Source organism: Bubalus kerabau, chromosome 2, assembly GCF_029407905.1.
Source record: "Bubalus kerabau isolate K-KA32 ecotype Philippines breed swamp buffalo chromosome 2, PCC_UOA_SB_1v2, whole genome shotgun sequence".
Classification (NCBI taxonomy): domain Eukaryota; kingdom Metazoa; phylum Chordata; class Mammalia; order Artiodactyla; family Bovidae; genus Bubalus; species Bubalus kerabau.
In genome coordinates, this window is record NC_073625.1 from 129,346,113 (window position 1) to 129,370,831 (window position 24,719).

Genomic DNA, 24,719 nt, shown 5'->3' on the forward strand with positions numbered 1-24,719 from the left:
CCTGGGGATAAAGGTCTTTATTCAACAAAGTTATCGCACTCAGTAACAAAAGAAGGTCTGGATTCCCCTAAAGGTCTGGAGCAGTGTCCACCCCTGGCAGCAGGAATCATGACCTGCTGACATATCAGCTGCAGCTCAGAGCCTCTGGTGGCCACTTAGAGGTCATAGTTGGGGTTCTTCCGAAGGATAACAAAACCTTCTAGAATAGGGGTGACGGGAAGAAACTCCTCAGTGGCCAATTCTGCCCGCTCCCCGTGAGCCAACAACACTGGAGTTGTGTGTGTCTGGAACCCTGTGATGGTCTTAGGCTTGCCAGCCTGGCCCACCACATCCACTGCCTGTAGGGTGAGAAAACTGAGATGAAGGACTCTTGATAGGAGTGCAACAGCAACCCAGTGCCCATCCCAGTTTCAGAGAAATGGCATATATGCATTCTACAAGCTCTGGAGTACAGCCTGGGCCCTCCCCTCTGCTCAGCCCCTCACCTGGCCCACACGGACAGACACCGGCAATGGCCGCAGCTCCTCATCGAATGTGACCAGCATTCGGGGCTGCATGGCAGCCACCAGTCCATATAATACATAGTGTGACTTGCCTAGGATGACTGAGGGAAGCACACAGGACAAATACAGTTAAAGGCAGCAGAGCAGGCCTAAATCTTGGGACCCCACTCCAGCCCTGACTCTTTAACCCCTCAGCTGTACAGCTGAACCCACAGCCCTCCCCACAGACATCCTACTACAAACTGGAGATGCCACCACCTGACTCGGATAATCACTTTTCCCCTCAGGGCAGAAAATGGGCTTGGTTCATCTTCAAAAGAAATCTCTTTGGTTAAGATCAAAAGTGTGAGAGATTGAAGTCTCATGAGGCCCAAAGAACCTCAGAAACCCAGAGGAGTACACAGTTAACTTGAGTCTTGTTCCTAAATTACCAAGGAGGCCCTGGTTAGGGGTGGAAAGAGGGCACTCTGTGCCACCAGGGAAGATTCCTGACGGGAACTCACTGTTGCGGACATCCAGGAAAGAGACAAGCACGGTGAGCAGCCCAGCCACAGCCACTTGACTCATAAGCTGCCGGTCACTGTGGTAGGGGCAGAGGGTGAGTGTGCCTTTCCCTAAATGTGTCAGGCCCTGGGAGAAGAAAAAATACAGAGAGAAGTGGAGGTGGGGAAGTCACGTCTAAGGAGAAATCACCTAACTCGGCCACACAAATCTCACAACTCATTCACATCCTCCTTTCCAGGCCAGATTTAAGGTTTCCCTTCACACAGCGTCATGTCTCCCTTCCATCACACAGACACTTCCCCTGGCACACGCACTCTAAGGAGAACAGATCTATTCTTTACCTGCGCCAAGCGCACCATGAAGAGGTTGTTGGGGTCCTTGGCATGATACTGGGCTAACTGGCGAAGCATCGCAGCCAGACGGGCATTATTGGTACCTGGAAATATTAAGTGTTACAGAGGCTTGAAAAAAGGGCTTCAACCCTTCCCCCAAGATGCCTAAGATTTCTTTCTGACCAATACTTACCACTGCCCACCATGCCCATGGCAAAGATGGAGTTATAGGACACTTCTGGGTCAGCATCATGAGAGAATTTGCTTAGGGTATCCAGGATGTTGAGTCGTGGATTTGAAACAGAGATTAAGGCCAGTGCTAAAGGCACAGCCCTTCGGAGCGTAGGCTCCCCGTATCTCAGCTGGTGATAAAATAACAAGGGTGTCATAGAAAGCAGAAACAACAAGCTCAGTTACAAGAACAGACAGATGGGTAGATGGGGCCTTAAGTTTTGTAGCAAGGGTGCAGCAGAAAGACCATTTCCCGACTGAGAAAACCCATCAGGGAAATCTCCTGGGGGAATTCTAGGCATCAAAACCAATACATTTCAATCTTCATGTGATACTCACCAGGTGGCCAAAGGTTCGTAGTGCCATCTCTGCACCAATCTCCTCCCCCATAGCAATAAGGGCGATCCCCAATACAGCCACTCCCTGCAAAAGAAGAGCCAGCAAAGCCCAGTAAGCTCATGGAACAGAAAACTCACCCCTGACTCAAGCCATCTAAGAAGAAAAAGCTGTCCTGTGGGGCACACCCTGACCCCTCATGCAGGAACCTTGTCTCGTGCTATTTCAACACTCAGCAATGCCCAGAGAGGCTCTAAAACAAATCCAAATCCATATTATCTTTTCCCAGAGCCTCCCTGGAGTGTGCTCAGCTGCCCACAGAACCTGATGTGCTCCCATGTCAGCAGGGGCTTCCTTCTTGTCCTTGTCCTTCTTTTCCTTCTTGTCTTTGTCTTCCTCTTTTTCCTTGGAGTCAAAGTGCTCACTGCAAATGTGGAGTAGCTGCTGCACCTTCAGTACATTCCCAGAGCCTGGGGCAGGGTGGTCACACAAAGAAAGGGAAGAGATGAGAAGGCACCAAGGAAAAGCTTCCTCTAGGAACACAAGCTAAAGAATCTAAGGCAATTCAGGATGACTAAGAAAGGAGGCCCAAGAAAGAAGTGACATGTCCCTGAGGAGGAACAAACACACAGACCTGCATAGGCACACACGTCCACAAGTGTGTTGGCGAAACTGCGGAATGGCTCAGACACAACCTCCAGAGCGGCCAGGATGGCCTCGATGGCCTCTCCCTTCCCTAAAGGAGAGGTTCAAGGGGTCAGAGGACAGATACTCTCTCCCAGCACAGCCTGACTCATAAACTCTCCCTGTTGTATCCAGTTAATACCAGTCTTTTGCCCAAAGAGAGAGACATTCTCTCACCCAGATGGTTGAGGCCCAGTCCAAGAGGAAGCCAACGGGCGTAAGTGTCCTTGAGCTCAGTCTCTGACTTCTCCATGATGGTCTGAAGGATAGTGGAAGTGACATCGCCATTGCAGGAGCCCACTGCTATCATTCCACAGGCCAGAGCTGTCACACCTGCCACCTAGAAATGGCAAAATCAATACTTAGCATTACTAAATATCAAGCTATTAAACATGAAGTATTAAGTTATCAAATATTAAGTAAGTTGTTAAAATAGTTGTTCACCTATCTTGATTCAAGATAGCCAACTCCTAGAGTCCACTGAAACCACATTAGGTAACAACCCCCTTCTGATGACAGGCCAAAATGACGAGAGCATCAAGCAGCCACTACATCAACTGCTTTGCATACTATTAACATTTAATCTTCACAAAAACCCCATGAAACAGGTTCTACTGTTATTCCTTGTATTGACAAGAAAAAGGATGCCTAAGGAGATTGAGTCACAAGTCCAAGTTCACACTACCTGTAAGCAGAGGCGGCAGGATTTGAACTGAGGTCTGACTAAAACCTATGCTTTTAGCCACCACACTTTATTTATCCATCACTAAAGACGCTTACTCCTTAAAAGAAAAGTTATGAACAACCTAGATAGCATATTGAAAAGCAAAGACATTACTTTGCCAACAAAGGTCTGTCTAGTCAAGGCTATGGTTTTTCCAGTGGTCATGTATGGATGTGAGAGTTGGGACTGTGAAGAAAGCTGAGCGCCGAAGAATTGATGCTTTTGAACTGTGGTTTTGGAGAAGACTCTTGAGAGTTCCTTGGACTCCAAGGAGAGCCAACCAGTCCATCCTAAAGGAGATCAGTCCTGGGACTTCTTTGGAAGGAATGATGCTAAGGCTGAAACTCCAGTACTTTGGCCACCTCATGCGAACAGTTGACTCATCGGAAAAGACTCTGATGCTGGGAGGGATTGGGGGCAGGAGGAGACGGGGACGACAGAGGATGAGATGGCTGGATGGCATCACTGACTCGATGGACGTGAGTCTGAGTGAATTCCAGGAGTTGGTGATGGACAGGGAGGCCTGGCGTGCTGTGATTCATGGGGTCGCGAAGAGTCGGACACGACTGAGCGACTGAACTGAACTGAACTGAAAATGATTCTACACAAGTAAGAAAATTTAAGGTTGGCTAATGACTAAAACAGCATACCCACCCCAAGCTGGATAAAGTTCCTCCCCACTCTAGTCTGATACTTCCTCATGGATCCCAAGGGCTGGAACTCAATACTAAAACATTAACTCTTTAGCCTCAATGTCCCCTGAGGCTTAGAAACCCAATTCCAAGCAATTTCACTGAAATGATACACATCCCCACTCTCTCCCCTCCCCCACTACCCCACAACACACACACTCTTTTCCCCACTATTTACGAGAGACTGGAAGGACTCAGAATACCTTTCCTATCTCCCCTAAATGATCAACAACCTCTATTCACCTCCATACTGGACTTGGAATCTCCCATCACAGGTAGCAGCAGGGTGAGAACATCTTCACGATTGGAGCCAGCATAGGCCAAGCCAAGCCTACAAAAGCCAAAGAGAGACAGTCCCCAACACACACCCGAGGATAAGACAAGGAAGAAACAAAATGAGAACTGGTCATTTCAACAGTCACCAAGAGCCAAATAAGCACAATGGTAGTCTTTGGCTATACAAAGGTGGAAGGGCCCGGTTCTGTTTTCACAGAGCTTACAGGCTGAGTACTATCAAAAGGAGAAGCAAGAAGCCTTACCCAAAGATGGAACCAAGTCTCATGGTGTTGCTGTTGTGGAGGACATAGTCTGAGAGCAGTGCCAGGGCAGGGTCACACTCGTTCCGGACGCCAGAGTTCACAATGCCACAGGCCAGGAGGGCTCCTGACTACAAAATGCAAACAGATTCTTCACCTGGGCTACTCTACCTTCCTCACCACAAAGGATGCCACATGGGCCTCATTATAGCATCTGCCTTAACTGGAGTCAAAAACTGGGCCGACCTACCAGTGAAAAGGAGGCCCTAAGAGGGCCCTAGCACATGGGAGGGGGATGTCTGCATTAGTGGGTTGTGCCCAGACCAACCTTGATGTAGTCCTCAGAAGAGTACAGGTACTTGTCAATCTGGGTAAGGCCACCATCCACATCCCACAGCAGAATCATGCCAAGGGATGCAGCTGCACTCAACATTCCTATACCAAGGAAAAACCAATCAGTCTTTTAGGCTCTACCCTTGAAAAACTGTTATAAAGAACTGCCTCGGGAATCCCTTATAACACATGCACCTAGAAGGACAAAAAGATTGAACAAAATTACACAGAAGAGGAACAGAATTATACCATGGTCCTTGTTCTTATAAAGCCATTTGTTGCCATCATCTGTCAGCAGCTTGTCTTGACCAAAGGCTGCATTCACAAAGCCGTTCACAAAAGAGGAGGCCAGGTTCATACGGGCAGAGTCCACCTGAGAGCCACTGCCCCCAAACCCTGCAAAGGAGGGGAAAAAAATGAAGGTTTAGAGTAGAACAAGAAAGGAACATAGCATGACAGCTGATTCTGAGCTGGCCCCTTAGAATCCTCTATCTGTGGCCCCCAACAGTGACATAGGGAAAAAGCATGTGGGAATTCTGAGCTCTATAGGACAAGCATATTGGGCCAAGCCAACACTCAATACAAGAAGCACAGTTAACAATCCTCCAATCCCCACACACATGGAGATGTCCACTCACTGTTGTTCTCTAGGTGGGTTTTATAGATGTCATCAGGCACCTTGGGCTCCATGATGTCCAGCTGAAGAGAAGTCAGAGGGTCACAACTGCTCCCCCAGTCCTCCCTTAGTCATCCCTTCTGTTATCCCACTGAATGGCAGTTCTAACCAAGGAGAGTCTAGTCAGAAGCATCAGGGAGGTAAAATGCCAGGTGGAATCAAAACCAAAAAACCTTGATGGGTAAGGACAAAGAATCTCACCTCTCGGGCTAAAGCCAAGAAGTTGCTGTTGAGCTGCACATTGGACATGATCTCTGTCAGGTCTTCATACTCCTCCACATCTTCACTCAGCTCCAAAAACACCCCATGCCGGCCCAACATGAATGCCATTTGTTTCTGTACAACCCTGTGGGAGACAGCCGCCACATCTGCTCAGCCCCCATCGACTAGAATAGCCCTTCAAGTCCTAACCAGAAACTACATGTCCTTCCTCATGCACATGTCCCATCCATCAGCTTATCACTTCACCCACTTTTTCCCTTACATACACGTCTTTGCAGGAGGTGAAAATATCTTCTACCAGCTCCATGTCATTGAGCATCAGTGCCAATCTCAGAGCTTCAGGGAAGCGACTGAACTTCCGGAACACACCCAGGGCACAACGCAGTAGGGCAGAGTTTTCAGGCTCGGGCACGTAATTCACACAACTACCAAAGTAAAAATAATACAGCAATCAGATATTCATTTACCCTGTTTAATTCACTTACCCGATACTGGATGCCTACTATCAGTTCAGTTTAGTCGCTCAGTCATGTCTGACTCTTTGAGACCCTATGGACTGCAGCAAGCCAAGCCTCCCTGTCCATCACCAACTCCCAGAGTTTACTCAGACTTGTGTCCATTGAGTCGGCGATGCCATCCAACCATCTCATCCTCTGTTCTCCCCTTCTCCTCCCACCTTCAATCTTTCCCAGCATCAGGGTCTTTTCAAATGAGTCAGCTCTTCACATCAGGTGGCCAAAGTATTGGATGCCTATTATACACTAAACATTACACTAGTTATTGGGACTACTAAGGAGACATGATGTCTCTGTCTTCAAGAAGTTCACAGACGTTAACAAATTAACTACAGCTTGATTGCTATTTTTGAAGCAGACACTCTTTGAAAATAACGGAGTCACAATTGAGAAAGAAATACTGGAGAGGGTAGGCCTGCCACCCTTCGCTACCTTGCTCACTTACCTGGTGAGATAGAGGCAGACCTTTGCATAGGCATTCTCATCAATGTCTTTCTCCAGCATATCCACCTGTTCAATTTCCATGAGCAGGTCGCAGGCCTCATGCTCTGCATTGTGGGCCATGTTATAGGGGACAATCTCCTTTACCAGGGTCAGCAGTGGCTCCCGCTGTGTCTTCTCCGCATCATCCAGCTCCTGCCACTCCTTAGCCACTTCTCCTGCGAGATGCCTATGGACAGGCCCAGACCATTAGAGAAACAGACCTTCACGGGAAGCACTTCCCTGTGGGTCAAAGAATTCACTATCTGGGAAACTCGATACACTGGTACTCTAAGACAGACCTCAGGACTATAACTCAGAACCCCTTCAGCTTCCCAAGAAGAAAAGGTCTTACCTGACGTATTCATGACCCCATGATGCCAATTCCTCCTGGGAGCCCACAAGACGATATTTGAGGCACTCACGCTCCCCGCTCATGGTCATGGCCAAAACAGAGATGATGTCAGCAGCAAAACGCTACAAAGAAATCAGTCCTTTGAAGTCAAATTCAGGGTAAGGGGAATGTTACATTATGGAATCAAGATCACTGTCACTATCCCCCAAAGTAAATGTCAATTATATCACCAATCTCATGTTAAAAGCTTAAAACATTTTATATTACCTAAGCCTGCTGCAATCTCCCTTTTGAACCAACATGACTGGAGGGTGCTAGCCAGGGGAGAGCAGAGAAAGATGGAGACTCTAAATTTTATTCCAACTGCAATAGTAAACTATTTAAAAGTTTTAAGCAGAAAAGATTCACACTCTAAAGATCACTATGGCTGCTCTATGAAAGACAAACTGTGTAGGAGGTCACAGAAAAAAGGAAGAGAGTCAGTCAGTTGGGAGGCTGCTGCAGTAGTTCAGGTGAGAACTGAACATTTCTTGGATTAGGGTTGTACCAACAGGCAGAAAAGTTACTGAGTTGGGGATAATATTCTAGAGATAAAACAAATAGAAAAGGTGCATGGGATGTAAAGAATAGAAAAAAATTTAGGTTAAAAGTAAATTGATAAAAATCATGATAATAAAATCCCAAGGTCCAACATAAATAACAGAAACTATTATCCTTTCTGAATAAAAAATTATCCTTTCTAAAAACAATCTTCCTATCAACTCACTCTTACGTAAGTGTTTTGATTATGATGAGTTCTGTTGAACTTGCTCAGGATCTCAGGTCTACTAGGCTTCCTGATTCACCATAAGCCCCATGGTCTAGATGAAAAGGAATTCCCAAACTAGGCCTCCACCAGCTTCTGGAATAGTTTTACCTTATTCTCCCCAGGGGCCATGTTCTCATAGATCTCCTTCAGTTTGCCATAGTGTGGACGCAGAAATTTGAGAGGTTTGGGTACTGAAGTCATGGAAGTTGTAGAAGAACGAATCTGCCTCCGCAGTTCCTCCAGGGCTGGTCGGTACAGGGAAGTGTCCTTCTCCTGACCCGGAGATATCAAGGTTCAGATAAAAGAAATCTCATCCCTTAAGTCATAATACAGAAGTGTTTAACAACTCCCCTAGGAAAGTAACTGTGTCTCATCTATCTGGATTGTCCAGCTTCCGGCGCGCGCGCGCGCGCGCGCGCACACACACACACACACACACACACACTGCCTGGCACAAAAACAAATGTCCCCAGTTAAGAGTTCAAGAACTGTTTCTCCCATTAAACGAAGCCACAAAAATGTTTCATCTATTTTTACTCCCCTCCCTCATAACATGATTGCAACATGACTCTAAAATACGCAACATGACTCTAAAATACATTCCATCCTTCTCTCTACCTCATATAAGAGTTGCTGCCCAAACTGGAATTAGGCAAGTGAGAAAGATTCGTATATGCACCGGCTCTTGTTAACACTGTGACTCACCCCCAATCGTTCCACGAGCATCTCCAGTTCATCCTGAAGTTGTTTGTCCTCCTCAGACTGGAGAGTTGAAGGAAGAAGCCCATCAAGAGAAGGAATCTCAAACACATCCTCCTCCCAATCACCCTGGGGCAGGAGGAGAGTGAGCCTGCCTCCTTAGGGGGGACCAGGTGGACAAGGAGAGTGGGAGTGAGAGGACCTGGTGGAAGGCAGCCTGACTTCTGGGCCAGGCTCTGCTTGAAAGCCGTTCTGAAAAAAGGGGGTGACAATTACCAGCCCGAGCCCACCTCACGAGAAGGCGGTGAGGAAGGTGGTGAGGGCTGGTAGGGGCGGCGGAGATGACAGCGCGGAACGGATGATGGGAGAGGGGGCAGAGAGGCGGGGTGCCGGGATCCCAGAGGATCGCCCTATCTGCCCTCTCCCGGGGCCGGTGGGGCCGTTGGGAGTTGAGTCCGAGGCCTGCGGGACCGCCGTGACTCAGCCCATGGCCGCCTCCTCCGCCAGCTCCCAGGGCCGCGCCTCACCAGCTCCTGCTCTTTGTCCTTGTCCCCGGCATCCCGCCGCTCCTTGCCGCTCGGCTTCTCGTCCCCGCTGCCGGGAGACGTCGCTGGGGGCTGCTGGGGCTGCAGCGGTGCCTTGTCTCTGCCACCCTCCTCCATCTCCACCGCCAGTGCGGGCCAGCTGCGCGCGCACCGCCCCGTTTCCCAGGTGTCTTTGCGTGCATCGTCCACGGCACCTCCCCCTCCAAAGCCCGCCTGCGACCGGAAACTCCGCGGCGACCCACCCACCCTCGAGGCCTGGGAGTCCCCATCCGCTGACTTCGCTATCCGAGCAACCGCTGACTTCGCTATCAGAGCAACGAGAAAACTACAATTCCCAGCTTCCCATGCGCTATAGGAGCCCCAGAGGCTCGGACCTGGAGTTTCCCGAACGCTGTTTGGGATTCGGGGGCGCTCGGTGCAGTAGGAGTTGAACTGGCTGTGAGCCGAGGCCGCAGTGTGAGTAGTACCCACGGTGACACCCCAGTTAGCTGCGTGTTGGGACAAATGGACGAGATTCTTGAAGTACTGGACTGTTGATTGCAGTCTTTGTGAAGTTTGTGTAATAAATCAAGCCCCGTGGTATATTCACCTAATAACATTCCTCTCCCGTTGAAGAAGGAAATGGCAACTCACTCCAGTATTACTGCCTGGAAAATCCCATGGACAGAGGAGCCTGGCGGGCTACCCATGGGGTCGCAAGAGTCGGACAGGACTTAGCGACTAAATCACCATCACCATCACCACCCGTTGAAGAAGAGTGCTGTGATATTACTGTGAGGATGTGGATACCACCTTAAATCCACCTGCTGAGCCAGATGAAGTAGAAAAAAATACATCCAGTCCTACGCCCTAAGGCGAAGTTCTGAAGCTAAAAACGGAAGAAGATAAGGTCTTTGTCCTCCATCTGTCTTTTGGTCTTCCTCTCCCTGTTATGACTTAGGAGGGATATGACCAACGTAGTTTATGTCAGGTCTTATTTTAAATGATATATATTGTTCTCACAACTTTTTGAGTTTGGTAGGATTGTGCCCATTTTACAGAGAAAATCATAGTAAGTAATAGAATCAGAATGAAACTCAGTCTTTCCGTCTCCCAAATTCTTGAGTGTTTCAGGCAAATCTCAAAAGTTCTTCTCTTAGGCCTCTGTGTATGTATCTGGAAGGTGAGAAAAGAAGTAGTAACTCTGCTCCCCTTCATCTTGTGGGAACACTCACCATTTGGCCTGGAGTCTATTTTATGGATTCTGAGTCATTAAAAAAAAGCGGAAAGTGTTTGTTTAAAAAAACAAAAAAACAAAAAACACCTGGTCAGCACAGTTAGCGTTGAATGAAGGTTGGCTAAATATTTGTATAGATGTTGATGTAAAGGTGTGATGCCCATTTTAAAAGCTGTTCTTTTCCACTCAGTGTTTGAATTCTGGGGATGACCTTTCATTTCCATCACCAGTGACTGCCCCAGCCCTAGTCTGCTGACAGATATTGGGTGGTACATAGTGGTAAAGAATCTGACTCCCAGAACAGGATATGCAAGAGACATGGGTTTCATCCCTGGGTTTGGGAAAATCTCCTGGAATAGGGAATGGCAACCCATTCCAGTATTCTTGCCTGGAAAATCCCATGGGCAGAAATATTGACAGGCTACAATCTATGGGGCCCGCAAAAAGTCAGACGTGACTGAGCGACTGAGACACACAGATACAGAGACACACACGCACAGCTATTCTGCCTATTCTGTGGCTTCAAGATGTCCGTGTCAAAACACATGCTTTCTTCAGTCACTATAGAGATATTTTTCCTAAATCTTTCCTATTTCCATGACTTCCTTTTGTCAGATCTCAAATTTTGTCTTTTATACCAATCATATCCCCACCATTACCTTAGAGGAGATGGGGTAATGTTGTGGTATAAAGCACAGGCTGTTAACAGCTGGTGACTCCAGATGAAGAGTATAGGAATGTTTGTTGTACTTTATTTCAACTGTTTTTTCTGTTTAAAATGTTTCAAAATTAAACATTTGAGGATGAGTAGGAGAACATAAGCTTTAGAGAGGACAGACCTGGTATTTAAAACCAAATTCTGGACTTCTTTGGTGGTTCAGTGGTTAAGACTCCATGCTTCAAATGCAGGGGGTGTGGGTTCGATCCCTGGCTGGGAAAGTAGACTCCCACATGCCATGTGGCATGGCCTAAAAAAATAAATATTTTTTTTAAATAATAAAACCATATATGGCTGAGTCCCTTTGCTATCCACCTGAAACTATCTCAACATTGTTCATCAGCTATATTCCAATATAAAACAAAAAGTTAAAAAAAAAAAAAGACCCAGTCAGAAGCAAAAAATGGAAAACAATAGGGAACTAGTGCATTAATTATGGTGCATCTATATAATGGAAGAACATACAGCCTTTCACAAAAACATGTACTAACATGGAAATAAGCCAATAACTTAGGTCATTGAATAAAGTATATTGTGACTTTAAAAAAAAGAACAAACACCAAATTCTGCCCTTCACCAGCTGTGATATTTGGGCAAGCTTCCTAACCTCTCTGTTTGGTTTCTTCTATGAAATGTGAGTAATTAAGTATCTCCCTCATAAGTTTTTATGAGAATAAAATAAGAGTATATAAAGTGTCTGGCTAGTTGCCTGGCAACTGGAGAAAAAAACAGTATCATTTTCCAGCTTCCTCAGATTTGCAGGACTGCCCCTTGCTCCCTACCTCCAAGCACTCAAGCCCCAAACCTCTCTGGCCAAATGCAAATGTCCCGCATTTATTCTCAAGGCTTGATGATACATTGATGACCTGCCTCAAGCTTCATTTCAGTCAAATTGCTCTCTCAGAAGCACTCCTTCCTACCATTTGGCCGGACTCCCAGCCTTGTGACCAAATTGCTCTCCAATCAAGGCCCATCACCTTTCCCTTCTCACCACCTTCCTTCAAATTGCACCCATTGACCAGCCATGCTTCCCCCAAACTTATGGCCTGAGCTGTAGAACTACACCTCTTATGGAGGCTCTGAAAATCATGCAACCCAAAGCATCATTTCTGTAACACTAGAAATGCTCCAGACAGGACACACCTGCACTGTTTCCACTGGGCTGCTACTTTCTTTGTGTGATATTTTTCAAAGTCAGATTGCATTGTGGCCCTTCCTACCATTAATTCCCAGAACTGAAAGGAGTTGTTACAATCCCCTCTTTTTCATAATGACTGTTACAACTTCCTTTCTTCTGTTACAACCTCTTTATTATGCCCCTTTCGCCTCCCTCCTGATCAGCCTAAACATTTTACTATTTCTTAACATGCTCTGCCCCTTTGAGCTGGATCAGCCTTTTCACTTTGCTGTTCCTTCTGTATGGAATACCCGTCACCATTTTTTATTTTAAAAATGTATTCAGTTATTTACTTTCAGCTGCGCTGGGTCTTCGTTGTGGCATGCAGGCTTAGTTGCCGAGCGGCGTGTGGGATCTTAGTTCCCCGACCAGAGGTTGAACCTGTGTCCCCTGCATTGGAATGAAGATTCTTAGCCACTGGACCACCAGGGAAGTCCCCTGCTCATTACTGTTTTTTGCTAGCAAATTTTCCCATCCTTTGTACTCCAGCTCAGTATCACCTATGTAGGAAGCCTTTCCCTGTGTTCCTATGTTGCTTGGTACCTACCTCTCCCTCACTCCACTCTGAGCTCTTAGAAGAACAGGAACTATGTCTTATTCATCTTTGTACCCCTAGCATCCAGTCTAATACCTGGCTTGTGGTAGGCCTTGACAAGTATTTGTTAAATAAGTGAGTGACCGAATGGCTTTGCATTCATCTTCAGGTCATCTTTGTATATGATAATGGCCCACTAGGAGGAGTCTCTTTGGAGCCCAGAGCTCAGCACTGAGAAACTCAGGAGTCTCCACTTGTGAGTCAGGATAGGTCTACCGACACTGTGCTTATTTAATGGGCGACTCTCTTCCAACATGACATTCCCAGAGTACCTCCAGGTATGAAATTATGTTGTTTCGCATGTTACTGTACTGTGCATCGGAATTAGTCCAACTTTCATGGGACAGTGTAGGGTATGGCCCAGCACCTTAACTAATAACTGCTGTCATGTACCCACTGAGGAGCACCATCCTTTATTCCTTCTTCTGCTTTAACACACCAAAGCATATTACAGATGGGTATTTGTCAGCTTGGCAGGCCACTAAGGGTGAAGGTTACATCTGTCACTTGATGTTCACCTTGCCTTGCCTCTGGAACCAAGCACCTGCAGAGTGCTCAACAAACAGTGCTGCCTCACTTACTTTCAACATGTGCTTAGGTTTCCTGTAGCTACCTGGTTGTCATATGTATCTGGCCTGAGTGAGCTGGGTGCCATGGAAATGCACCTGCTGGTAACAGCCTCACTTGGAAGCATGATGAAATTGCCCAGAAGAGATATATATGCTTGAGTCTCAACTCTGTCATGACTTAGAGGACTAACTGGTGGTGATTAAGAGCATCTGAATTCTAAATTTGACTTTAATGCAGTGTGTCTTAGCTGACATTGGAAGTTATATAATTTTTTCCTTTAGTTTCTCTACTTGTAAGATAGAGACAATGATAGAACCTCCTTGTAAGCTGTGGGACTTTAACGAGGTGATATTTTTAAAGTGTTTAGTACAGACTGAAGCAAAAAAGAGACTTGGTAAATCAGGGCTTCTGCTTATTATCATTATTTGACATGTTGACCTTTTGCAAATATGGAGTTTTAATGCCACAGTGGCCAGCTGGTCAGTATTCTAAGCTGGTCTTTGAAATCAAGTGTCAAGAGAAGGGCAAGGCTTTATGATACCAAGCCTCTCTCCTCCATCATGACACTGACATTATAAATCCCATTCTCTGTGCAACATCCAAACTTCATAAGCCAGTTCTTTTCTTTGGGTTCTAGAACTTGCTAAGCCCATGAAGCCACTTATTGAAACATTAAAGCTGATCTAGGCCTCTGAGAGCATCTCATCCAACCCACTTATTTTACAGACGGCCAAGGTTACTGAGATCTGAAGACGGGATAAACCGTGCCTGGCGTCACAGTTGCAGGCGGCAGAGCTGGAGCCAGAACCAGGCTTGCAGATGTGACAGCCCTCCTCTTTCCAGTACACTCTGCCGCCCCTCCTAGAGTTGTGTTCTCAGAGCAGAGACTCAAGCCATGCTTTCCCGTGATATTAAGAGTTCCCAAGCCCACTTTCCCCAAGGAGCCAGCGATTTCCTTCCCTTGGCAGGCAGCCACATATCCAAGTCACTTGATAGAGACAGCTCTTTATGGGGACAGTCTGATGTTGGGACAGGATACAGCATGCAGGACACGTGACCAGGAACCCATCAATCATTAACAAAACTTCACTCTTACCCTTCCTAATTTAATAAACCCAACTGTACTTAAACCTTAGGGGACACTACATTATAAAGAGAATTAAGATTGGGCCCTTTCCACTGTTTTACTCTGGTTCTCATTTTACAGATAAAGAAACAGGCTCTTAGAGGTTAGGGGACAGGCTGAAGCTCATATAGCTGTCAGAGCTTCAATTTCAATCCAGGTCTCTGACTGCAGTGAAGTGATTATGGTTAGATCTATAAAATGGAAACTGGAGCACATATAGCATATGTTGCTGTGAGGATCAGATGAGTTCATGAAGGTGAAAGTACCAACAGAAGAGTCACCTGAGGGAAGGAATCATCTTCATCTTGGCATCACCAGTGCCTGGCACATTACTGGTAATCAATATATTGGGTTGACCAAAAAGTTCATTTGGGTTTTTCTGTAAGATGTCACAAAAAATCCAAACAAACTTTTTTGGTCAACCCAATACTTATAAATCTATAAATTTACAAATGAATGAATGAAGAAAGTAATGAGTCTCCTAGCAGAAGTGCCTGGAATACAGAGGTATTCCATGCACGCTCCATTTCCCTCACTTGTTCTAGAGGGTGGCAGGCTCTGTGGCCACCAAACCTGTGGGCTCTGTGCCTGGCACCTGGTAGGGCTTGATGAGTATGTGTAGGTGGGATGAGGGGCTCTCAGGAACGCTAAGCCTTTGAGGACATGGAGAAACGCATGTCTTCTCATCACAAGCAGAGGCTAGCGCTCCGAGCTGCAGGGAGTGAAGTGCTACCTTGGCCAGGGCTGCCTTCCACTGCAGGGTAAGGGCCACCCACCTTCCAAGCTGACCCTGGCCAAGTTGTTACCCAGAATCAGTGTCAGGCCCAGCTACATGCATCCATGGGGGCCACGGCAGACCCTTCCAGCTATAGGTCAGCCAGGGATGGGACATGGCCACCAGTGAGCGGAGAACATGCTCCACTCGCCAGGCTCAACTTTGTGCCACTCCTCATCCTACCTTTTTGTCTCTCTGGGGTTTTATTTTCAGTCCCCTGTGTCTGGTGAGTGAATAAATGAGTGCCTAGAAGAGCACCTGGCATACAGCAGGTATTCAGTAAATACTGGTGGAATGAGTAAATGAAAACAGGACTGAAGGAAGAGACAGACTGACTGATGCGCGTCTATTTATTGGCACAGGGTCCTCCAGGGCCAAGACCACTCCCTCCCCACACACTTTCCTGTAAAAATAGACTCTATCCTTCACTCTTCCTACTCTATCTGCTTTCCTGCTTGGTCCAGGGAGAATCAGTCACCCCCTAAGACTTGTAACCCCAAGATGCAGGGCCTAGCATCCCTGACATGTACACACATCCCCGCTGAGCCCAGGGACCCTGGGAGGCAACAGGAAGGTTTGTAAAGGCTGTTGGACTTCCACTAAGAGCTGAGCACAGGGGGTCCGTCAGAGAGGGCTGGCAGCAGTATTAGGAGCAGTGGCACGAGGAACATGGAATAAAGGTCGCCCCTGGGGGCAGGGCTGAAAGGAGCTCCGTCTATGCCCAAGGGAGCAGTGAGTAAGCCTTGGGGAGATGTGTGGGAGGCACATCTGCCGGGCCCTGCGTGGTCAGCAGGCACAACAGGCCCTGTGGCCACCAAACCCACTGAGCTGGGGACCTAAAGAGGTGGACCCCTTCTTGTGGGAGCTGGTGGCCCCTGCCCAGGCCTCCTCCAGGCAGGGTGGCAAAGAACATCACAGTGAATGGTGGGGACTCTGCTGGAGGCAGGGGCACCCCCAAAGCAGAGGCACAATGTGGAGGCCGAGGAGGGACTAGGACTCATGTCACACCTATGGTGTGGTGGGGCAGGACACAGCCCAGCTGGCATGTGCCTTCCCTCAACCCCAGAGCAGACAGCCTGGCTGGGCAAGCTACCCCAGGCTCCGGCAACCGAGCTGGCCATTTCTCCCCCGACCCAGGTCTACCACACCTCACAAAGCTGCCCTGAGTTCATGGGGGAGCCGACAGGGCAGCCGAAGTGCCGCAGGAAGTCACGGGAGTTGGAGAGAGTGCCCAGCACGCGGAAGCGGGCAGGGCTGTGGGGGTCGGTCACCAGCCCCTCGTGAGAGCTCTCGGGTGTGCGGACCGAGCACCACACCTGCAGGCCAGGACAGACACGGGGACACAGAGTGTCTAGTGTGGGCGAGGCCCCTGCCCCAGCTGCAGCAGAGCTATCCCAGGGACACGTGGCACCACCACCCCAGCCTCTTGGCTCAGGAGGCCTCAGGACGCAGAAGAGGGCTTAGCCAGCATCTCAGCCCCAAGGCCTTGCTATCAACACCAAGGGAGGAGAAGGCGCCTGCCCTCTGAAATTCCTCGAAGGCCTTTCAAAGCTGCCTGGACACAGGGCTGCCCAGGATGGACGTGTCTGAGGGGAAGAAGTCCAGCCCCGGAGACTGCCTGCCATAGTGCAAAGTACCTGGAGACCTTGCTGAGTCTGCCACTTACTGTCTTCCTGGGTACCTCTGTCCCCGAGCTTCCTCCTCCACAGCCACCTCACAGGAGCATCATGAAGATCAGTCCTGCTCCCTACCCCCTGCCCTTTGAGATCTGCAAAAGCCTCCTGAAACCTCCCTCCTCCAGCCTCCTCACGTGCTTTTGTGGGCCCCACAGGAGGCTGACCATGAGGCCCTCCCAGACCACTTTCCACACTCCCACTTCAGCCCCATTTCCCAGTCCCTTTTCCTGCATGCCCCAGACTTCTAATGACATGCCTGGGAGGTAGTGGGAGAAGGGCAGACCCCTGGCCTCCCAGAAGGACAGTACCTGGGCAAATCCCACAAAGAAGAGCTGGTGGTTGGTGAGTCCCACAGCTGGCAGCTGCTGCTCCTCCCCATGCTTTCTTAGCCATGCTTTGTAAGCCTGGGGTTGGGAACATGGGTGGCAAGCGTGTTGGGGCCTGCCCTGCCCCCGCCCCCAGAAGAGGTGAGCCTTAGCCCTCAGAGGGCCACTCACGTTGTAGGCAGCCTTAAGCCCCCCATTGTCAGCAATGTTCTCCCCCAGTGTCTGGCGCCCGTTGAGCTTCTCCCCGTTGACCTGGTACTGGCTGTACTGCTCCTCTATGCAGGCCGTGTGGTTCCGGAAGGCTGCCAATGACTCATTCTGCCACCACGGCCGCAGGTTCCCTTCCTTGTCATACTCGCGCCCTGAGGAAAATGAACCTTTACATCCTACTGAGACCAGAACCCAACCCTTGGGGGCACCAGTGCCCCCATTACCTCTCATCCACAGACCCCTCCCCCTGCGCACCCCACCTCCCAGCTAGGGACCATGGGGCCTGCTCCCAACATCTCAAGGTTTTACAGGAGCCATGAGCAATTCTAGGCTGGAGGACACAATTGCGTGGACCTCTACCTTGGTCATCAAAGGCATGTGTCAACTCGTGGCCCATCACCACACCGATGCCACCAAAGTTCAGGGCCCTGGGAGGTGAGGAATGTTGAGTGAGGGCGTGGTGGAGGGACACCTCAATCTCACCTCCAGCCCTGCTCCCAGCTCACCCGCAGGCCCAGGCCCCAGCACCCAGTCCCTCCTGCCTCAGACACACTTGGGGTGGTTGCAAGCGTAGAAGGGGGCCTGCAGGATGCCAGCAGGGAAGACAATTTCATTCTTGGTTGGAAGGTAGTAGGCGTTCACTGTCTGCGGGGTCATGCTCCACCTGGGGGAGGGAGAAGCTGAGACGGAGCCTGACTCTCCTGATGTCCAGCAGCCTGACCTACATCCTACCAGAACCTGGTGCCTCATTTGGGATCCATCTTGCCATCCCCCTCTGTCTACTCTGAAAACTTCCCCCACCTCTCCTGCTGCCCCAAGCATCAGCAGCTCCCATTCTTACTGGTCTCGGCTAGGAGGCTTGCGGAGCTGGTCAGCCATCACCTTAGCAGAGAAGTTGTACAAATTCAACATGTTCTGGAAGAAGGAATCTTCAGACACTTCATACTATGGGAATGGTCAGAAGTAGAAAACAAGTGAGAGAACACATTAGAGAAGGTAATAGTCCCAGTTTGGCTACTAGTTAGCAGCTTTCTGAGCATCAGTTTCTTCAGCTGTAAAATGGGTGTAAAATAGCTAGCAAATAATAACTTGTCAATATTATTTTGCAGGCACTTTATTTTTTTATATACTGTCTCCTTTGATTATCACAACAATCTTATCAGGTAGGTGCTAACAGGACCCCCTTTTACAGATGAAGAAACTGAGGCCCAGAGAGGTTATATAACTTGTCCAAGGTTACAGTTGGGTAGAAACAGGTTTGACTGCAAAACTCTATTTGTAAACACTGCATTCTGCTGCTGTCCAGCCTGCAGCCTGGCACAGAGCCAGCATTTGCCTCTGAAAGGAACCAGCAAGCACCTCTTGCCCTTGCAGTGCTTGAGCCCTATGCCCCACCCCACCTCCACAGAGCTAAGGTTCAGTACTCACAGGCAGGTACTCACCCCATCATAAACATCATCCAGCTCTTTGGGCTCCAGGATGAAGTCCGGGAAACCAATCATATCATAGATGGCATCTGCCTGAAGAGACCAGGTTAAGGATTTCCCTCCCCAGGCCCCCCCCAAAACTGTATTCTCCATCCTCACCTCCAGATGGCGCCCCAACCCCGGCCACTGCTCACTTTCTCCTTGGCTGCCTGGCGGGTCTTCTCATCCATCCAAACCAAGTGTCCCAGAGCCTCCTCAAAGGCGGCTCGGATCTCGCTGATCATCCCCTCTGCCTGGGAGGGAGGGTGCACAAGTCGGCCTCCCACACACATTAATGCATCCTTGTCCCTGTCCACCCTGGTGCTCCATCCCTGTCCTTCCAGACTCTTGAAATAAGGCTGAGCATCCAAGAGGATGAAAAAGACACGTGATTCGTGAAAGCACTGGGACTGTCATGGTTTTTCTCCAAATGAATCAAAAAAACTAATAAGTTAACTGAATTAACATAATATAGTGCTTTGATTTTTATCTGATTATAAAAGGCAGGCATTAATAGCAGAAAACTGGAAAACTGAAAGGAGTCGAAGAAAATAGATCATTTAAAAACCCTATCCCTCAGGGACTTCTCTGGCAGCCTAAGTGGTTAAGACTCTGCACTCCCAATGCAGAGGGCAAGGTTTTGATCCCTGGTTGTCCTGCGTGACACGGCACGGCCAAAAAAAAAAAAAAAATCCTATCACTCAGAGATAACTCTAATGTTTTGATTACCTATTTCTAGTGTCTTTCCCTGATGGGATATTCATATATAATATAGAATTATGTTGTGCAATATATATATATATATATATATATATATATATATATATATATAAAACCTTTTTTTTCACTTAACAATCATCAGTTTAATGCTGCCTTATAATCCATCCTAGTCACAATTTGTTCTTCCTGTCCTCTATATTGGACATTTAAGCTGTTGTCATTTTTGCCTATTATAAACACTGCCATTTACATCTTTGTAGGTAATAAAAGACAAATCATGTTTCCTTTTCACCCTCTCCAGATGCTCAGCCTTATTTCAAGAATCTGGAAGAACAGGGATGGGGCACTAGGGTGGACAGGGACAAAGGATACATTTTTGCCTATTATAAGCAACACTGCCACTTACATCCTTGTAGGTAATATCTGAAGCACAAACATTATCATCTCCTTATAAATAAATAAATATTATTTTTCTAATTATATAGGTAACATAACTCATTGTAGAAAACTTGGAAAATACAGAAAACTTATAAAAGAAAAAAAAAATCCCTCATAACCCCAACCACCGAAAGTAATCACCATAAATTCCCTCCCAGTTTTTTCCCTGTTGTTGTTTAGTCCTGAAGTCGTATCCAACTCTTTGTGATCTCATGGACACCCGCCAGACTCCTCTGTGCATGGGATTTCTCAAGCAAGAATAATGGAGTAGACTGCTACTTCCTTCTCCAGGGGATCTTTCTGACCCAGGGATCAAACCTGCATCCCCTGTATTGGCAGGTAGATTCTTTTATCACTGAGCCACCTGGGAAGCCTTTTTTCCCTTTATGTACATACAAATAGAGGCAGTGAATTTTAACTAAAATGAAGGGTAGTGTTGGAAGGACCTTGAAGACTCACAATTTCCTTGCTCTGCCGGTCAAATGTGGCTTTCACAAAGAGGGAGCCCAGAGCGAAGCCAAGAGCGTCATCGGTGTTGGAGATGCAGGTCTGCCACCTCGGTGTGCAGGACTGGAAGGGGAAAGAGTGGGTCCCTAGAGATGGCTCTGCCCTCCAGTCTGAGGGTCTTTCTCTGTCTCTGGGGCCAGCCCCTCTCAGCTCCGCACATCAGAGCCCTGGGTTTGGGGTGCCATCTCTCCCTCAGACTCCAGGGAAAATGAAGAGCAACACTGCAAAGCATGCGAACCCCAGCAGTGAAACCTCAGGAGGCACATGTACGCTGCCCACTCTGTTCTCAGCACTCTCCTCCTCTTGGTTTCTCAGAGGCCCACTGGGGTCCAGATGTTTCTTACCCAGCTGTACATCTCAGTCTTACATCCAGTCAGTCCCACATGCCAGAAACCTGGGAGTCACAGGTTCCTGCATCTCCACATTCAGTCTATCACCAGATTCTAACTCTGCTTCTTAATCATCTCCTCCACCCACCCTTTGCCACTTCCCTGCCCTATAACACTATCATCTCTTGTCTGAAGATTTCAGTGGCCTCCTAACTAGACAGTCCAACTCCATTCTTATCCCCCTCCCCTGTCACTCCCCACCATCTGTCTTCCATTTAGCTGCAGAATGATGACCTAATATATAAATCCAACCAGTTACACCCCTGCTTAAAACTGTCCCAGGTTCTCCATCCCTGAAAGAAAGGCCAGGCTCCCTAGGCCCCCATTCAGGTCCCTCTATGGATCACCCCAGGCCAGCCTCACCACCCTCAGCCTCTCGGGTGCCCTCTCCTCAAAGTCATGCCAGAACACAGGCAACACCACCACACTCCTCCTGGCCTCTGGGATCTGCACATCCTACTCCTTCAGCCCGGAATGCCCTTCTCCCCTCCATTACTCCACGCCCCAGGTAAAATGTGCTACCCCACCTCTGTCCTACATCACAAAGAAGGTCATTCAGCGTGAGCACCCCAGAATATAATGTCTGTTTACGTATCTCCTTCCCCCACTTAACAGGGCTTCTTGAAACTGAGAACGGCACTTATTCATTTTCTTCTTCACTCTCATTATCAAAGTTAGTGCCTACACATAGCGTGTACTGGTAAGTACTTCACTTATGTGAATTCAGTCCTCATAACAACCCCACAAGAAGTTTCTGTTTCTCCAACCCAGAAATGAAGAGACAAAATGGTGGTGGAGATATGCTCAAGGTCCCATGGGCCAAAAAATGGAGGAGTTTGGACTGAAACCTAAGTTAGCTTGAATCTCAGTCATGTGCTCTACATGTAAATTAAATGGTGTCTGACACACAGGGGTTGTGAAGCATCAGCCTGACTGGATTGGAAGGTGAGAGCAGAGTTAGAAAACCCACCTTCTTGGTGCCATAGAGGGTCTCCAGCAGCTTTTCTTGTGCAGACTCAAAGCGGTGGTCCAGGCTTGAAGTTGTCTTCTGTACCAGGTTCCAGATCAGATAATTGTTCAGGACACTGGTATATAAGTGACCAGAACATAAGATAAAGGCAGGAACCATTTCCGCCCCCACAAAACCAGCTCTACCAACATGCAGATAACAGGAATCCCTTAGAGTCATTCATGGGCGTTCTCCCAGAATCCCTCTCTCTGATCCTGGGACCACACACCTGCCTGTAAAAGTTGGGGTGGAGCAAGGTATGGGAACAGAGACCACAGTGGGCCCCCTGAAGCCCCAGCTTAGGAGAATAGCCTGCCCAGAGCCCTGAACCCCACCCCAGACACTGTGGGCTCCCCCCAACCTTGGCTCTGTGCGGTTGATGAGTTCCGACACCTGCTGCAAATAATCCGTCCCATACACCACCACAGGCTCAGAATCACCCAGCTCCAGCGGTGACAGCAAGAAGGACAGAAACTCCAGCCAGTCCATGGAGGGTGCCAGGGCCTGTGAGCAAAAAGTCTCAAGCCTCCCTGCCCCTTGGCTTTCGGCAGACCCCTCCCCACTGGTACACTGGAGCTGGGAGCCCCTTCCATCACCACAGCAACAGCTACCAGCTGCTTGGTGGCCCCTTCCTAAAGTAAACCCATTTTAAGGCCTAAGTGTGCTTCAATCTGGGAACTCTGTCACTTATTATACATGGAAAACAACCATCTGTGATATTTAGTTGGGCTGCTGCTGCTGCTAAGTCACTTCAGTCGTGTCCGACTCTGTGCGACCCCATAGACGGCAGCCCACTAGGCTCCTCTGTCCCTGGGATTCTCCAGGCAAGAATACTGGAGTGGGTTGCCATTTCCTTCTCCAATGCATGAAAGTGAAAAGTGAAAGTGAAGTCGCTTAGTCGTGCCTGACTCTTAGCGACCCCATGGACTGCAGCCTACCAGGCTCCTCTGTCCATGGGATTTTCCAGGCAAGAGTACTGGAGTGGGTTGCCATTGCCTTCTCCGTTAGTTGGGCTACAGATTTTCAAATATTTTTCAAACAGTTGGATCAACTCCCCAGACACCATGCAGGGTCCCTACATACCTGGCCTCTCCTCCAGAACCCCCCTTACTCAACTTCTTCATAATCCAAAGACTAAGAGGTTGATACCTGGTGCAGTAAGGGCCTTCCAGGGGATGCTTCCATTTCTCTTCTGACTGTTTTGTGGGCATCTTGTACAAGTTGTTACAGATTTTTAACATAATCCCTCTATGCAACCCCAGGCAACATGAAAGGGACCAAAGGGTGGCCCAGTGGGGGTGCCCTAAAATGGACACTATTTTTCTTTCCAGGATAGCAATGGTGCAGCCGGGAAGCTCAGAAACAGCAGGGAAACAAGGAGAGGACTGTCTGTCTCAGGCAGACAGCACAAAGGGGAGCTGGGTGGCCTGAGCTGGGGGCTGACCCCTTCCAGTGGTGTCAGTTCCTTGCCTGCCCCACCTGCAGCTCCGCGATGCTCATCTTGTGGTAGATCTTCTCCTCATCCCGCCGCTGGTCCTGGGGCACCGTTATGTTGGCCAGTTGTATCTCCAGCTCCAGCACCTGCCGCATCTGCTCCCGCGTGGAGGTTGGCTGTCCGCCCAGCAGCATCCCCAGCTCCTCCATGTAGTCCAGGTAGGCAGTAAGCACCTGTTGGGGCCCCGAGTCATGCTCAGAGCCCAGCAACAAGTCCTGCAGGCCGAGAGGACTGTTCCGGCCGCTGCCCCTGCGCACCGTCTCTTCTGTGGACCTTCCTCAAAGAAGCTCTCTGAGATGACCCTCATCGTTTCTGCCATACTGCTTATCACCATCTGCTAGGATCTTTTTTTATTTATTTGTGCCCTTGCTCAACATCTGTTTACCCAAGGAAAAGGTAAATTCCAGGAGAGCACCATTCCAGGTTATAGAGGAGTATTTCCCACTGTATCCCAAAGGCCTGGAAAAGGGCCTAGCACAGAATAGGCTCTGTCCAGTGGGTGGCCCTGCTTCCCATATCCCTCTGCCCTTCTCATTTCCTGAAGCCCTTCTACTTTTCCCAGCCCATCAGTGACCACGTGCCTTCACTTAACAGCTGGGTGGGCCCCATGGAGGAATTTGGTCTACATTTGGCTTTCATTCCCTTCTACCTCTCATCCTGCCAGACTTCAGACTTGCTGCCTTCCCCTCTGGCCTCCAAGGCGGAAGAAAACACAGAGAAAAAATATGTAGTGACTCCATGTATGTACATGTATCAAATTCTCTGCTGGGGCTTTACATATATCTCCCGCCTCCCCCACCACCAGAGCCCAGGCAACCCCATAAAGTGAGTACTAGGTTCCGTTTTACAGACAACATGACTTCTTGACTCATACCATCAACGAGCAGATGGCAGAGTCCAAATGTGACCCAGGCTCCATGACTCCAGGGCCACAGCCCCAGCACTGCCTGGGCTCAGAACAAACTCATGTCGCCTCAGCCCCTGCTGCCACATGAGCTGCACAGGAGCAGGGGCTGTGTGCTCTGTTCTCCACTGTGTTCTCAGGCTCTAGCACAGCATCTAGCACATCGTAGGTGCTCAATAAATATTGTTGACTGATGGATGAAATCCTGTACACAGACCCTCAGCCCT

The 24,719-nt window shown here is 48.7% G+C and overlaps 2 protein-coding genes across 5 annotated transcripts in view; both read right to left on the reverse strand.

Annotated features, from left to right (window-relative positions):
* PSMD2 (proteasome 26S subunit ubiquitin receptor, non-ATPase 2) lies at window positions 1-9,337 on the reverse strand. Its single transcript, XM_055568881.1, has 21 exons — window positions 9,158-9,337; window positions 8,637-8,693; window positions 8,040-8,204; window positions 7,124-7,245; window positions 6,734-6,958; window positions 6,040-6,198; window positions 5,753-5,897; window positions 5,514-5,574; window positions 5,125-5,271; window positions 4,871-4,977; window positions 4,546-4,673; window positions 4,250-4,337; window positions 2,768-2,930; window positions 2,541-2,642; window positions 2,231-2,376; window positions 1,910-1,993; window positions 1,533-1,701; window positions 1,349-1,443; window positions 1,007-1,133; window positions 486-604; window positions 1-338 (listed from the first exon to the last, which is right to left on the reverse strand). The coding sequence occupies exons 1-21, from the start codon at window positions 9,290-9,292 to the stop codon at window positions 156-158; spliced, it is 2,727 nt and encodes a 908-aa protein (XP_055424856.1). The 5' UTR covers window positions 9,293-9,337; the 3' UTR covers window positions 1-155.
* Window positions 9,338-16,474: 7,137 nt separating this feature from the next.
* Window positions 16,475-24,719, reverse strand: part of ECE2 (endothelin converting enzyme 2) — a 32,162-nt gene continuing 23,917 nt past the window's right edge. For all 4 annotated transcript variants that reach the window (XM_055568883.1, XM_055568882.1, XM_055568885.1 and 1 more), the window contains 12 exons: window positions 23,573-23,761; window positions 22,455-22,597; window positions 22,055-22,169; window positions 20,648-20,758; window positions 19,186-19,284; window positions 19,007-19,084; window positions 18,406-18,509; window positions 18,118-18,228; window positions 17,925-17,992; window positions 17,526-17,716; window positions 17,337-17,432; window positions 16,475-16,668 (listed from right to left, as the gene is read on the reverse strand). In XM_055568883.1, the coding sequence (XP_055424858.1) occupies window positions 16,492-16,668; window positions 17,337-17,432; window positions 17,526-17,716; window positions 17,925-17,992; window positions 18,118-18,228; window positions 18,406-18,509; window positions 19,007-19,084; window positions 19,186-19,284; window positions 20,648-20,758; window positions 22,055-22,169; window positions 22,455-22,597; window positions 23,573-23,761 (1,482 nt within the window). In that variant the 3' untranslated portion in view covers window positions 16,475-16,491. The remainder of the gene's footprint in view (window positions 16,669-17,336; window positions 17,433-17,525; window positions 17,717-17,924; window positions 17,993-18,117; window positions 18,229-18,405; window positions 18,510-19,006; window positions 19,085-19,185; window positions 19,285-20,647; window positions 20,759-22,054; window positions 22,170-22,454; window positions 22,598-23,572; window positions 23,762-24,719) is intronic.